This window comes from Pelmatolapia mariae, linkage group LG10_11 (assembly GCF_036321145.2).
Source record: "Pelmatolapia mariae isolate MD_Pm_ZW linkage group LG10_11, Pm_UMD_F_2, whole genome shotgun sequence".
NCBI classification, from domain to species: domain Eukaryota; kingdom Metazoa; phylum Chordata; class Actinopteri; order Cichliformes; family Cichlidae; genus Pelmatolapia; species Pelmatolapia mariae.
Genome location: NC_086236.1, coordinates 22,230,296 through 22,243,427, shown reverse-complemented (window position 1 = coordinate 22,243,427; position 13,132 = coordinate 22,230,296). Strand labels below are relative to the sequence as shown.

At 39.4% G+C, this 13,132-nt stretch overlaps 1 protein-coding gene across 5 annotated transcripts in view; it reads right to left on the bottom strand.

Moving 5' to 3' along the window:
• Positions 1–13,132, bottom strand: part of sptbn2 (spectrin, beta, non-erythrocytic 2) — a 48,762-nt gene that overhangs the window by 14,579 nt on the left and 21,051 nt on the right. For all 5 annotated transcript variants that reach the window (XM_063487918.1, XM_063487919.1, XM_063487922.1 and 2 more), the window contains 10 exons: positions 4,520–4,671; positions 4,096–4,269; positions 3,707–3,798; positions 3,477–3,557; positions 2,334–2,449; positions 1,903–2,015; positions 1,618–1,805; positions 1,393–1,510; positions 1,133–1,291; positions 743–1,045 (listed from right to left, as the gene is read on the bottom strand). In XM_063487918.1, coding sequence (XP_063343988.1) covers positions 743–1,045; positions 1,133–1,291; positions 1,393–1,510; positions 1,618–1,805; positions 1,903–2,015; positions 2,334–2,449; positions 3,477–3,557; positions 3,707–3,798; positions 4,096–4,269; positions 4,520–4,671 — 1,496 coding nt within the window. The remainder of the gene's footprint in view (positions 1–742; positions 1,046–1,132; positions 1,292–1,392; positions 1,511–1,617; positions 1,806–1,902; positions 2,016–2,333; positions 2,450–3,476; positions 3,558–3,706; positions 3,799–4,095; positions 4,270–4,519; positions 4,672–13,132) is intronic.

Below are 13,132 nucleotides of genomic sequence, written 5' to 3'. Positions count from 1 at the left end.
ATTTTAGAATTACTTTACGTTTTACCAACCACAATCTCTCTGGAGAAGAAAGCATCCGTTTATCAGAGATAAGAGGATGATGCTAGTGACAGCATGACAGAATCTAAGCAGCTGGGCTGTAACGTTAGCTAGCTGCACATATGTAGACAGTAAAAAGAAAATGGTTCCTACATGAAACTGCTATTCCCATTTCTACTGCCATTCATGGAAGTCAGGTTTTAGTCAGTTTGGATTATACAGTATAAATTACATAGCATAAATGATACTTCACACTGTTCAGCTATTTAAACCAAACAAGGGGTCTGATATATTGGCAAATGTTGTGTCAGTGGCAATCAGGCATTACTGGCACTCCACTGGCCAATCAAAATGTCAGCACATTTAAGATAACTCTTTATTGTCATTGCGCAGTCATTCTTAGTACAATAGTACAACGAAGTTGGAAAACACAGAAGAAAGGCGCGTAATTCTAGTCACTGGAGTCTACCTCAGTCGACCTCAGTAAAGCCAGCAAAGAAAGGTAACACCAATCAGGCTAGGCCTGCACAAAGCTAATTACTGCTATAAAGTGCTGACACTAAAGCTGTCAGGGACATACGTGAAAAACAATTATGTTAATTGAGGATTAGGAAACTCATTTTTGCTAATTAAAACCTCAAGAGAATGCAGGAATCAAAGCAGTAATTCAACACAAAGTGCAGTCAAATTTATGTAAGCTTCTGTTTCTTTGTGGTAGCTTTACCTTCTCATCTGCCATCCAGTCCATGATGTAGCGCATCTCCTGAAACAGCCTCTGTAGGTCACGGTGGGCATTCAGACGCTCTCTGCGTGCAGCCAGAAGCTCTTTCAAGTATTCCCAGAGTCGAAGCACATTATCCCTTCGTGCGAGTATGCGCCGCACATCATGATATCCCTCTGCCTCCAGCTCTTTGGCGACAGCCTCCACTGCGGCCACACGCTCCCAGTATGCCCCGATGTCTGTCTCAATTGCCTCGTGTTTACGAGTGGCAGCTTCCACTGCTCCCAGGTCAGTTCCAAAATTATCCTAATATCAGAGAAAAAGAAGCCCATGATTGCATTATTGTAAATCTATTTACTGCATTCAAATTTTGTTTGTGTTTTTTCAATTTACCTGAGACACCAGTCTCTGGTTCTCGCTCAGCCATGTCTCCCGCATAGCAGCTTTCCGGTCAAAGCGAGCAGCGAGCATCTCCAGTTTCTCCTGGCGAATCAACTCATTTCTCAGTGCCAGCTCACGTTCATGTTCTGCCTTTTCCAGTCGTTCCCATGCCTGCCATGCAAATATAACACAGGAAGCCTGTATCATCCAGAATCTACGAAACGAACATTGAGTTGGAAGGCTGTACTTGCTTTTTCTAGAACAAGCCATACCTTATTTATGTCAGAAATGAGTTTTCCCTCTCTTGGCATGTAAACCTTCTGATTGTTTGCTCTCATCTTGCTTTGGATAGTAAAAAGAAGAACCTCCAAGTTTCCTTTCTCTGTAAATCTGAGGAGATCACACACTGACAGTTAATATACTGCATAGCGTCACCATTTTGGATTGTAACTGCTTAACAAGCACTGACTCATTCACTTAACCCAGCTGACACTCACTTGGGAGGTTTCTCCACAGTCCTGTAGGAGTTAAAAGCTTGGAGCTGGTTCTGTACAGCACTCAGAGAGTTAGCTAGCTGCCGATCATTGAGTGTCACTATGGTCTGCTCGATCCACTGCAGCAGCTCAGAGGCCAGGGTCTCATACTTCTCTATCAGCTGGTCGGCCTCAATAGCATAGTCAAGCACCTGAAGTGCAGAGAAATGTATTATTTGAACTGGGGACATAAACTCAGTGTACATGTACTCACTTTCACTCACATAAATGTATACACACAACACTAACCTTGCCAATTCGTTTGCCCTCCACTGCCAGGGCTTTCATCTTGGAGAAGTAATGATAGTAAGTTGCCACATAGGTAATTATAGACTTTTCATCAGGCTGATCCACATTGACATCTTGAAAAAAAAAAAAAGGTTAATATGAATATTTACATGGTATTTATATTATATATACTATAATATTTACATCAAAATACTCTGAATAAAGTGTGGGAAAGTGTTTATATCTTTAATCATGCTTTTTGTTATGTCACTATAGCTGACTTGCTACAGTGATGCAGTGTTGCCTAATCTAAAATTAATTGCAGTAATCCTCTATAGCCAAACTCTCGCCAATCTGTTTCAGGCAACAGCTTAGTGCCTTAGCAGACAGATCAGGCCATCAATGTGACTTACAAGAGTGCTTTTGTTGTTGTTGAGGCTTTAAACACTCACCTTCTGGGTCCAGCAGCTTGGTAAGCCCCAGCTCCTTCTCAGCCACATTGAAAGCATTCTGGAGATTGTAGTGAGCGTTGGACCTCTTCAGGTTGTCAAACTCAATCAGGTCGGGTCTGCAGAGGATTGGAAACAATTGTGATTTTAATGAGAAGGGGTTACAGAAGAGTGCGAGGTACAAGCAAATAAGAATATCGGCTGACTTCTTGCAACTTGTTGTAGTACAGAAGAAAATGTTTTCAATCCAAGGTGCATAAAATGTTCCTCTAGAACTGGATGAAGTCATCTGCATGAAAAAAGGCCTCTGATCATGGATGAAAACCACACCTGCAAACTAATGCCTGAATGATGCTTTCATTTACAGTTGCTAAGGTTGGTGGTAGAAGTATGAAAGGGGTTCGAGTGAGTATATTTTATTAAAACCTATAGGATATTATAGCATGAATGCATTCACAAAAAATAAAATGAGGACAAAAAGGACTAAGCATAATGTAATTTCTTGCATGATAATGTAGACGACAGACAGCTCAGTGGTTTGCGTAACTATCCTACGGCTCACTAACTGCTCTGAAAGCAATGTTGGCTTTCATCTATCAAGTATCACCCTTATCACCCTCACAGTATACAGTCATTGTAAGGAACAATATGCTCTCCTCTGTTTGAGTCATATGTGTTTAGGCTACACCTTTGACTTCTATTTTACAGCTCCATTTAAATGTTAGCTATTCATGACAGAGTTACCAGCAGAGTGTGCAACTGGGGTATCAAGTATGGCTCTTAATAGAAAATAAGTGGGTTATAATTTCTGTGATCTAGGTCATCTTATTCCCTATTTATTTTCATCCTTTCAGGCATACTGCAGACTGAAGAATGGGAGGAGCAAGTGGAGACCTAAATAGAAAAGGGGATAAAAACACCCCAGAGATGGGAAATGGTTCTGCGACAGGTGCTCCTCATTACGAAGGGAATGAAAACCATTAAAATACAAGACTCCCTTTTGATTTGGAGGATGACTAAGTTATCTAAAAAACCTTACAGTAAGAAACAAAAACTGCAATTACACTAAATAAGTAAATGCATAAAAAGGGCTCCTTTTACTGTAGCTGGTATCAGTGATGTGAAATACATGAAGAAGTCAATGACCTGTGTTTGTGCACGATGGCATTGAACGCTAGACCATCTCTCCAACTGGTAGTGAAGTTGTGGATGTTGACATTTGGGTATCTGAAAAGGGCAGATAAGAATTCATTAATCATTAGCTCAACAAAGAAAGATTCAACCCTTAAGCAACAACGTGAACAACATAAAACACAGTATAAAATAAAAAAACTGAACAGTAATCATCCGTTTCTCTTTTACTGCTCCTTTCTTACCCAGCAGTTTTCATTTGGCACCAAAGCAGCAGCGCATCTTTAGCTGATTTCTTCTCCTTATTGTCCTCAGTTTCCACACTGATATCTTGAATCTGTAAGTATGGTATACATTCAGTCAGGTTGGAGCTTCAATAATAACTGAGCTTCAAATGTTATTGCAGTAGTGGGGTGTATAACATTTAAGGAAGTCAAGTAACAACAGTAAGTTCATAACTACAATAATGGCATAAAGAATTACTTTGTAAAATTATGTTAACTTTTAATAATTCAGTTTTTCTGGGCATGGCTAAATCCAGAGACCTGACATCCCAAAGCCCAAGCTCAGCAACATGGTGACTGAGGTGAAAGGGAAAATCTGTAGAGCTCATCACGGCTACTTTATATATTACCTGGAAGCGAAGGATGATGGTCCAGATGAGACCCAGGGTGAGACGGTGATTCCCATCCACAATGTCATGTGAGCCCATATTTTCCAGATGGACTTTTTGCTCCTTAAGAAACTGTAGGGCTTTGTCAACATTTTCAAGGCAGTGGATACGCATGCGGCCCTTAGTAGGTTTTGGCTAGGGGAAGCAGCAGAAAAATACAAGTTGACATAGGTTGACATTGTTGAAGAAGACAGGGGTTGGAAGGAGTTCAAAAAGAGAAAAACAAGTAGAAGCAAAAGAAGTAAATCACATAATTTAAAAAAAACAACAAAAAAAAACAAGAAATGAAGCACATGATTTCTCCTTCCTCCTGACTTGTGAGGGTCATCCTGAGGGTATGGGTCAGGATTGGGACATAAAGCAGTAGTTCCTCTGTGATACTAACCAGCTGTTCTCCTGAGAGCACTTCCAGAAGGCGGATTAGCATGCGCCCATCCCGTAGGTCGGTGTATAAGTCACCAATGCGACAGGTCACTCGGCCTAAGTGAGAATTTACCCATTTGGTAAAGGTTTTCTTCTGTACTGCTTCACGCTCATCTGCAAAAGTTTAAAAAAAAGAGAGGAGGGTTAAAGCCTTTACACATTACAACAACATAAACTTGACTACAAACTGTCTTCAGTGCCATTACTCTGTAGGAAATGCATATTTACAGTAAAAAACAAACAAACAAAAAAAAACAAATGTCTACAGTTTTGATCACATCTGTGCTCAGCCAGGAGACAGTAAGTCATAAGGACTTAAGCCCCTGCCCTGTGCAGTTCATTTCACAGACAAGCTATGCCATTAAGTCTTTAGAATCACTAGTGACAGCTTAGTGAGAGGTGCTCCCCCCACAGACCACAGTTTACTGATAGCTCTGCTAATGTGTGCATTGCTAATTACTCTGAAGACGTCAGTTTAGAAACAAGACTGTGCAAAACCAAGCATGAAGGTAATGGCATTTAGTGAGTACTTTTTATTGTTCCTTTGAAAGAGCAGGGCTGAAAAAAGGAATCACAATAAATTAAGATGTAACAGCAGCTGAGACATATGGACCGGGGGAGTAAGAAGCTAATCCTGCTCCACCACCTAACAAGGTGACCTCATTTCTAGGATACAAGGTCTCCCTGCCTTTTCAAAACACTATTCTAGCACTGTACTTACTGCACTGCACCTAATGCAAGAACAACTTAAAATTAGACATAAAACAGGGGAGAAGTGCAACTCAAATCTAATGAGTCAAATTTAAGAAACTCTCCATTGCAATCTTGCGCCCTCTCGCTAGTGAGGTCAATCAATTTGTTTATAAATTAGTAGTTAATTAGTTAGTTTAAAAAAATTCTCAAAGGCCTTGCATGTGCTGCTGTTCAGGAGCACTGTTTGTTTAAGAGACCGTATTAGTTGCTGCATACGCTGAATTTGCATTTTGAAAACATCAACACTTGTTCATTTGTCAAAACTCCCCAAGCAGGAGGTAAGGCCTGGCAATGCAAACTACTTTATTGCTCCAATGAAACATTATGCAAAGCTGAGACTTCCCACTCAAAGACCTGTCCAATACCTAGTCAGTTCATGCAGGAGTGAGAGGCTGCAGTCAATAAGCTTAACAGTCATATTAAAAGTGATCCGTGAGATTAGAGGTCAGCATCCCTATGGTAACTTTAGTGGACTAAAAAAAAATATATATACATATTAAGCTGACTTCATAACCATTTGTTTGCACGACATTGAATGAAATTGACCGAATTACAATTAAAGAAAGTAGTGGAAGGATTACTGAGTCACTTCAGGGTTTAGTTATTTGTATTTCTGATTATTAGATGGATGCTAAGCCACTCTGGAATCAGTGAACAATCTAAGCTGCAGTAACCAAAGACTGCTGTTGCGTAATCAACTTGCATTAACGGTAAACTCAAAAAGCAGAACATTTTGAAATCTCATGCACGTCTCCTTGGGTGGAACATCAAACCAGTGGTATAATAATTTCAGACTGAAGGTGCTTCATCCACATTGCAGACAGCACTCTTTGTTTCTTGTAATGTTGCGCACACAGCAAACTCCAAGTAATCTGGAATTAATTGTCCATTTATAAGTATTTTCGTTTAAATAAACCTTTTATTAAGCATGACCTCTCGCAACCAGGTCCATGTGGTGTTTGTTAATATTATATTAACATGGTATCAAGGATGTATATAAATCCCATGAGCATCTGACTTGCCAGACTGCCAACTACAGAAGGACAAACTTGTCGAGTCTCATTTTGCCCACTGAGACTCATGTTACAATGTCTTTCTAGCCATTTCACAACCTTGATATGAAATCTCAAGGACTGATCACACTGCCAAAAAAACATCACCAAGAAGTATTTTTTATGAGCCTTGCTCAGTGGTGAAAATGAAATGTGGATTACCCCCTCCTTCACTCACATTTCTCTTAAGGGCACCATGTGCCAAAGTGAACTGTTCAGCAATAACAAGACTAGAGAGCCTAGAGAAGACTCTGCATTAGCCTTATGGCATATGGACTGCATGCTCAACCTAGTCAGCTAAACCGCCACTCCAGTTTTTATACATTTTTAATTAACTGATTAACATATTTATGTTTTGAATACATTTACTTAGCCAGGAGATTGTTTTTAGGACCAGCAAGTCTACTGAGTGTCTCAACGAACATTTCCAAATAACAACAAGCACTTATCATGTCAGAATTTCACAAAAAACCACAAGGGAAGATGAAAGGAAGTTAAATTTACATACAACTATAAAGTATTATTTACTGATAATGTTACACCCTGTTGGGTGGGGCAGCAATCACCGAGACCATGTGCATTAGAGTCACTAGAGTTCCAAATAAATAAACCAATGAGTTAATACTCAAAATTATAACACTGAAATCTTGGTACAGATTGTCATCTGACTGTGTTCACTGGACGCACAAAAAACATTTCAGTTAACAGATACAAAGATACATATAGGAAGTCAGCAGAAATTAAATAACAAATCAACACACTGAATGTTATGACAAAACCAAGCCAAAGAGTTTGTAAAGCTGTGATTGTTTCTATTACCACTAGAACTGTAGTAGTACTAGGTCAGAGTAATACTAGTAAAGGAATAGTACTGTATTGATCAGGCCATTGTCTTAGAGTGGCTAAACAGAACTCACTCTTAAGTTAAAGATATGACGCGTGAGTCCATTTAAAGGTTACAAAATGTACAAAACTTCATTCGAAGCAACTCTGATAGTAATACTTAACAATATGTGCAGACACCTGGCACTGTTTATTACATGGTTAATACCATTCTTAGACTAGCCAGAACTACGGGAAGAATGAATTCTGCCCAGACACACAGGTTCCTTAAAGAATACATGCAACCAGAGACTGAGACCACCTACGAACATGACGGTGAACAAAAACATACAGCCAGCACAACACCAGAGTAGCTTCAGGACAAGTCTCCGATTTTCCCTGAGTTGCCCAGCCAGAGCCGAAACAAAGTCAACACAACACTCATATTACACCTATGGAGAGAAAAGAAAATGCTTCCCATCCAAAGTAATAAAGGTCTTTACTTTTGTAATTTAGAGATTTAAGTTTTAGATTTTTAAAAACCCCAAACCCCCAAAACAAACAAACATGTTTACAATTAATGATACTGTAAAACTGAATGAATGATAGAATGAAGAATCTAATTCAGCTTAAATAAGACGTGAAATGTTTGCTTTTTTTAAACTTGTTAAATTTTTAATAACAGAGTTATACAAACAAAGACAAAAAAAGCAGGTTGTAGAAAGAAATGTTAACTCAAAACAGGTGACAGGGCTGGCTACAGCCATGGCCTACAGGCATATATGGTGAATAGATGGAACTCAGGCTACCATTTCAGCTATCAGCCCGACAGTCCTGAGGATAGGTGTGTTTTTACCAGTTTTACTGGAACTTAAGAGATACGCTGACAAACAAGGAATAGCATTGTCATCAAGCAGCTACTCAGTCAAAGAGCTTTAGTATAGGATAGTTCTCTAGATGTTGCCATGGGATGAGCTAGTAGTGGATTGTGGTTTGGGCTTTGGTTCTTACACCTTTTAATAATAGACTATAACAAAGCCTCCTTTATTTGTTTCCCCATATTTCTCGTGTCTAACACTGACAGATTATTCAGTTATTAAAGGATTGCTAATCAGTATGAAGTTGTTTAATGAGCCAGAAAATAAGGACTTCTGTTGCACAGGAACGCTGTGGAAGTGACTACATTCCTCTTAAGGCTTGGTCATGTTGTGACATAGCACCCAGCAATGAGGAGGAGGCAGTGGGTTGGTGGGCAGGGGTCCTAAAAAAAATAAAATGCTGGTACCTCGCCTGTGCTACACTCCTAATAACAATGCTGCCGAACAAGAAAACCAGACAGACAAACACAGACATCAGTCTCTGACGTGTTTGCTCATTCAAAGCAGGCAAACACAAACCTGTCATCAGAGGTGGATATGGTAGATAAGTGTAAAACTACTGCAGCTGTTGCTTTTGCAAGTGCAAAGCATGACACGTCAACTGTAATGTTAGTTCGTTCACATCTAATTGAAATTTTACATTATACTAACCTGCTTAGCTTCCACAACAGGAAGTCTGGTGGTGCACTATGTATTTTGAAAAGTGTGAACACTGATGCATGGAGGTGACAAAAGATAAAGAAAGCTCAAACTATGCTCTACTTATAGTGTCAAATGTCTCACGTCATGTGAAACACCTTTAGGGTTTCCAAACACTGTTAGAGAATTACACAACAGACAATATGAGAGAAGAGTGAGAAAACTGGGGCTTTAGAAGCCAAGTCTGATAATTACTAGTTTGTCTTGCATTGTCTTAGCTCTCTTTTTCAAATAAAAACACTAAAATAACTCCGCAAACTTCACAGTTTAAAATAAAAGCTCTCACACTACCATTCATTGTGATAACACCATTGATCTACTTGTGTTTACATACCTGTAATTAGCACTAAATAGACAGATAGTGCTCTGAATGTTATATAAATCCTAGCAGATACCCCATGTCAAATGAGGATTCAATCTACTACTATATTATTTCATTTTTAATTCAAAAACATATTAAACTGGATACCCTACCACTAAATGATTTCACGGCACATGTGTCTGACATAAGAGTAAAATGTACCCGTATTTAGGTATCACTAAAACGAACATTTTAAATGTAGATCCTGATCCTGACTATCATGCATTTCTTGCTCACTCTTTGGGAGTCTCTTTGTGCAAGGTAGAAAAACAAGTAATTAAAATTCTAAATGTCATGTTTTTCCTCTATTGTTTACTAATAACAGATCAAAACCTGTGGTTAAAGTCATCGCTAAATGTTTCAAAGGCACATTTGGGCATGTCCAGCCACTTTGAACATGTTCGTGTCTGGTAGTAAGCTTTAAGTATATGTCAGAGTGAGGGAGGTGAGGGCCTGTCTCAGCCAGTGCCCTCTTTACAATTGAAGGTTCGGGAGTTTAGTTTGCTGCTGCTTTTCTATTTCACTGTCAAATGAACTTGGGCACTGTTGATAACGATGATTATCTGCAGGTAATCCGAACCAATATGCCGCCAGACTTAATCCTGTCTGTGTGGCTCATAGTGCCTGGGATCATGTTTGGTGATAACATGGAGACAGATACAACACTAACACTGACTTAGTGGCCCAAGGCTCAGAAGGAAAACCATAAAGACAACAGTCTTTATCAGCAGTGGCAGTTTATGGGGTCATATAAAGTTTAGACATCATTTGTAGGAAGTTATTGGGGTTTTTTTTTTTTTTTTTTTTTTTTTTTTTTTTTTTTTAATGTGCCAGCATATAATGTGCTTTTTTAATTCAGTGGTCACTGCTGTATCAAGGTGTAATAAATAATGATCACAGAAAAAAATATCACATGACTGTGTACATTAAAATATGTTTTTTTTACTTGCTGTGACCCCGCAGTGTGCAGTGTAACTGAGACAGAATCCTGTTTGGCTGGAAATTTCACACTCACACACACTGTGTTCAGTTTGCAAAAAAACAGGACTGTCCTTTCAAAAACAGGATAGCCCATATTTGCTGCAGCACAGCATGTGATCATCATGATAGTTGCCATCTTGGCCTGTCAAAAAAAAGCATTCATACAGCAAAATGTACAAAACATTTAAAATAACCCTGAAATAAGAGGCAATAAATCAACTGAACAAAATCAGTAATCATCACTTTTTGATTAAGACTTTGAGATTATTATCCACTGCTGACAATGTCACTGATAAAATTAATTTCCTTTACAAGCCCACGTCAAGGTCAGAATTGTTTGTGTGTGTTACTGTATACACAACAGAGACTGGAACAGGACTTAATGCCAGCACTGTTTCTGACCCCTAAATCATGCCCCCGTCACTCATCAAATCTTGTCTGTTTGTACTGTACATCACGAAGACAAAGCATTAGTGAGGGGGGGCAGAGGGCAACTTCTAATTATCCTTTAAAAAGGTCAATTTGCTTTGTTTCTTATGAATTCTGCATCCATGCACTGTGTTGGATGACAGTGCATTCTGAACTCCCAGTGGCATCACTTTTGCACACTGGACAAGGAGCGACTCCATCCATAAATAACTTTCCACAGTAAGCACTTCAGATAAAAGCAAAAAATGCACACTGCAGATTTTCTTCACCTTTTCTAAGTAGGATCACCCACTGTCAAACACACTGGGCCATTTTGTTACGATTTCTTTACTTACTCATAAATTCAGGCCCCTTTTCTTTGGAACCAGCTCCCAGTTTGGATTCAGGACACAGACACTCTCCCTACTTTTAAGATTAGGCTTAAAACCTTTCCTTTTTTCATAAAATATTTAGTTAGGACTGGATCGGGGATCCCGAAGCCTCCCTTAGCTATGCTGCAATAGGCATAGGCTACTGGGGGCTTCCCATAATGCACTGAGCATTTTTCTTCTGAACTCACCTTTTTGCACTTGCTATGTGTTTGCACACCACTCTGCATTTAATCAATAGTTATTAGTAACCTCTTTTCCACAGTGTGTCCTGTCTTTCTCCCCTCAACCCCAAACTAGCTGTGAACCAGGCTCAGCCTCCCTGAGCCTGGTTCTGCTAGAGGTTCCTTCCTGTTGAAAGAGAGTTTTTCCTTCACACTGTCGCCAAGTGCTTGTTCATAGGGGGTCGTGTGATTGCTGGGTTTCACTCTATTATTGTAGGGTCTTTACCTTATAGTATAAAGCACTTTGAAGTGACTGTTTGTGCTTTGTGCTCTATAATAAAACTGAACTGAAACTGTATATGTAGAGTAAATGAAAAATCAACACTAAACTACATCAGGATTGTTGCATATTACTACAATATGCATACATTTATTTATGGATGCATGTCAAGTTTTATACTTGATATCTGCCTTCATAACATACTGCATATTTAAGTAATTCTGCATGAATGTATAACATGGCAGCTTCTCAGGAGAGCAGGGTGGTTAGCACTGTTGCCCCACCTTCTATGTGGAGTTTACATGTTCTCCCTGTGCCTGTGTGAGTTCTCTCTAGGTACTCTGGCTTCCTTCCACAGTCTAAAGGCAGAGTTGCTGATGTTAGGTTAATTAGTGATTCTAAGCTGCCTGCAGGTGTGAATGTGAGAGTGAATGGTTGTCTGTGTTTTGGCCTTGTGATAGACTGGCGACCTGCCCAGGATATACCCGGCCTCTAACCAAATGACACCTGGGATAGTTATTGGCTCCATCACAACCCTGAACTGGATAAGCGGTTAAGAAAAATAAATGTATGGATGGATGGGTGGATGGATAGATAGATAACTTTGTGCCGAATCCATTATGTACATAAAACAGCAAGATATTTCACATTCTGTGTCGAATGGTGACGACCATCTAAGGCCAAAATATTGTTGGTTGCTGCAAATAAAATCATAAAATTGCAGGTTTTACCACTGAAAATTCGAAAACACACGCAACAATCATACTACAGCACTACACGGGTCATTTGGAACTAATCTGGAAGCGCCATGAAGCTCAGAAATCTATAGTCAGTGATTGGCTTGAACTGTTGGCTATCTGAAATTACAGAGTAGACCCAAGGCACTCATTAAAGAGATACCATGAAGTACTTAGAGAGAAAAAAAAATAACTCCCACAGACAAAAGCAGCTTGTAATCTTTGTGGTTAGTGGTTACCATTCTGCACTGACACCAGTGGGTGGTTTCAATCAACACTAACTATGGTGTGGGGTGCCATGAGCAATGCAATCATTTTACAGAAGTTGTGGGAGATGTTGGTGTTTGTAAATATTTTTCTACCAGTACGGGGAAAACAACACATGATGTACTCATTACCTGGAGCCACCAAGCTAAAAATTAATGCCACATTGGCAGAAATTTTTCTCAGTCCCACGCTAATCATTTTTCCACTGTAAGTGAAATGTGTTTCTACACGTCATTTCACCACTGCTTCTTCAACTTAAAATATCTATCTACTTTGAAGTCAACAATTTAAGTATTAGCTGTTAAATATCTGCAGTGTTATAGTACACTGCCACTGTTTGTGTTTATTCAGTGCCATTTTTGTATTCTGGTTTTATTTCATTCTTTGCATTTTTGTGTGAAATAGAAATGTCTTGTCTGTGCAAGTGAGCGAAACACAGATGCGCATGCTTTCACATTCTTGTCCCTATAAAAGCGGAACTTCCCTTCCTTCACTTATAACTTTGAAACTAGGGCTGTAGTAAAACCGCCGCCTTGCCACATGTGGCATGAGTTATTCTTGCACTTTTAGCAGCTTGAGGTTGCAACTTTAGAAGCTTGCCCAACTTTAACGGGTTTGTTATTACAACTGACGGGGGGGGGGTATGACAGAGAGACCTCCTCTCCTTTTAAAATCGCACTGATGGAAGTGATACTCTCCTTCAATCACATTTCTTTGTAGCACTTTCAGCTACACGTGATAATAAAGGAAGATGGGGGAAATCTAGACTGGGCAAGGCCAATCC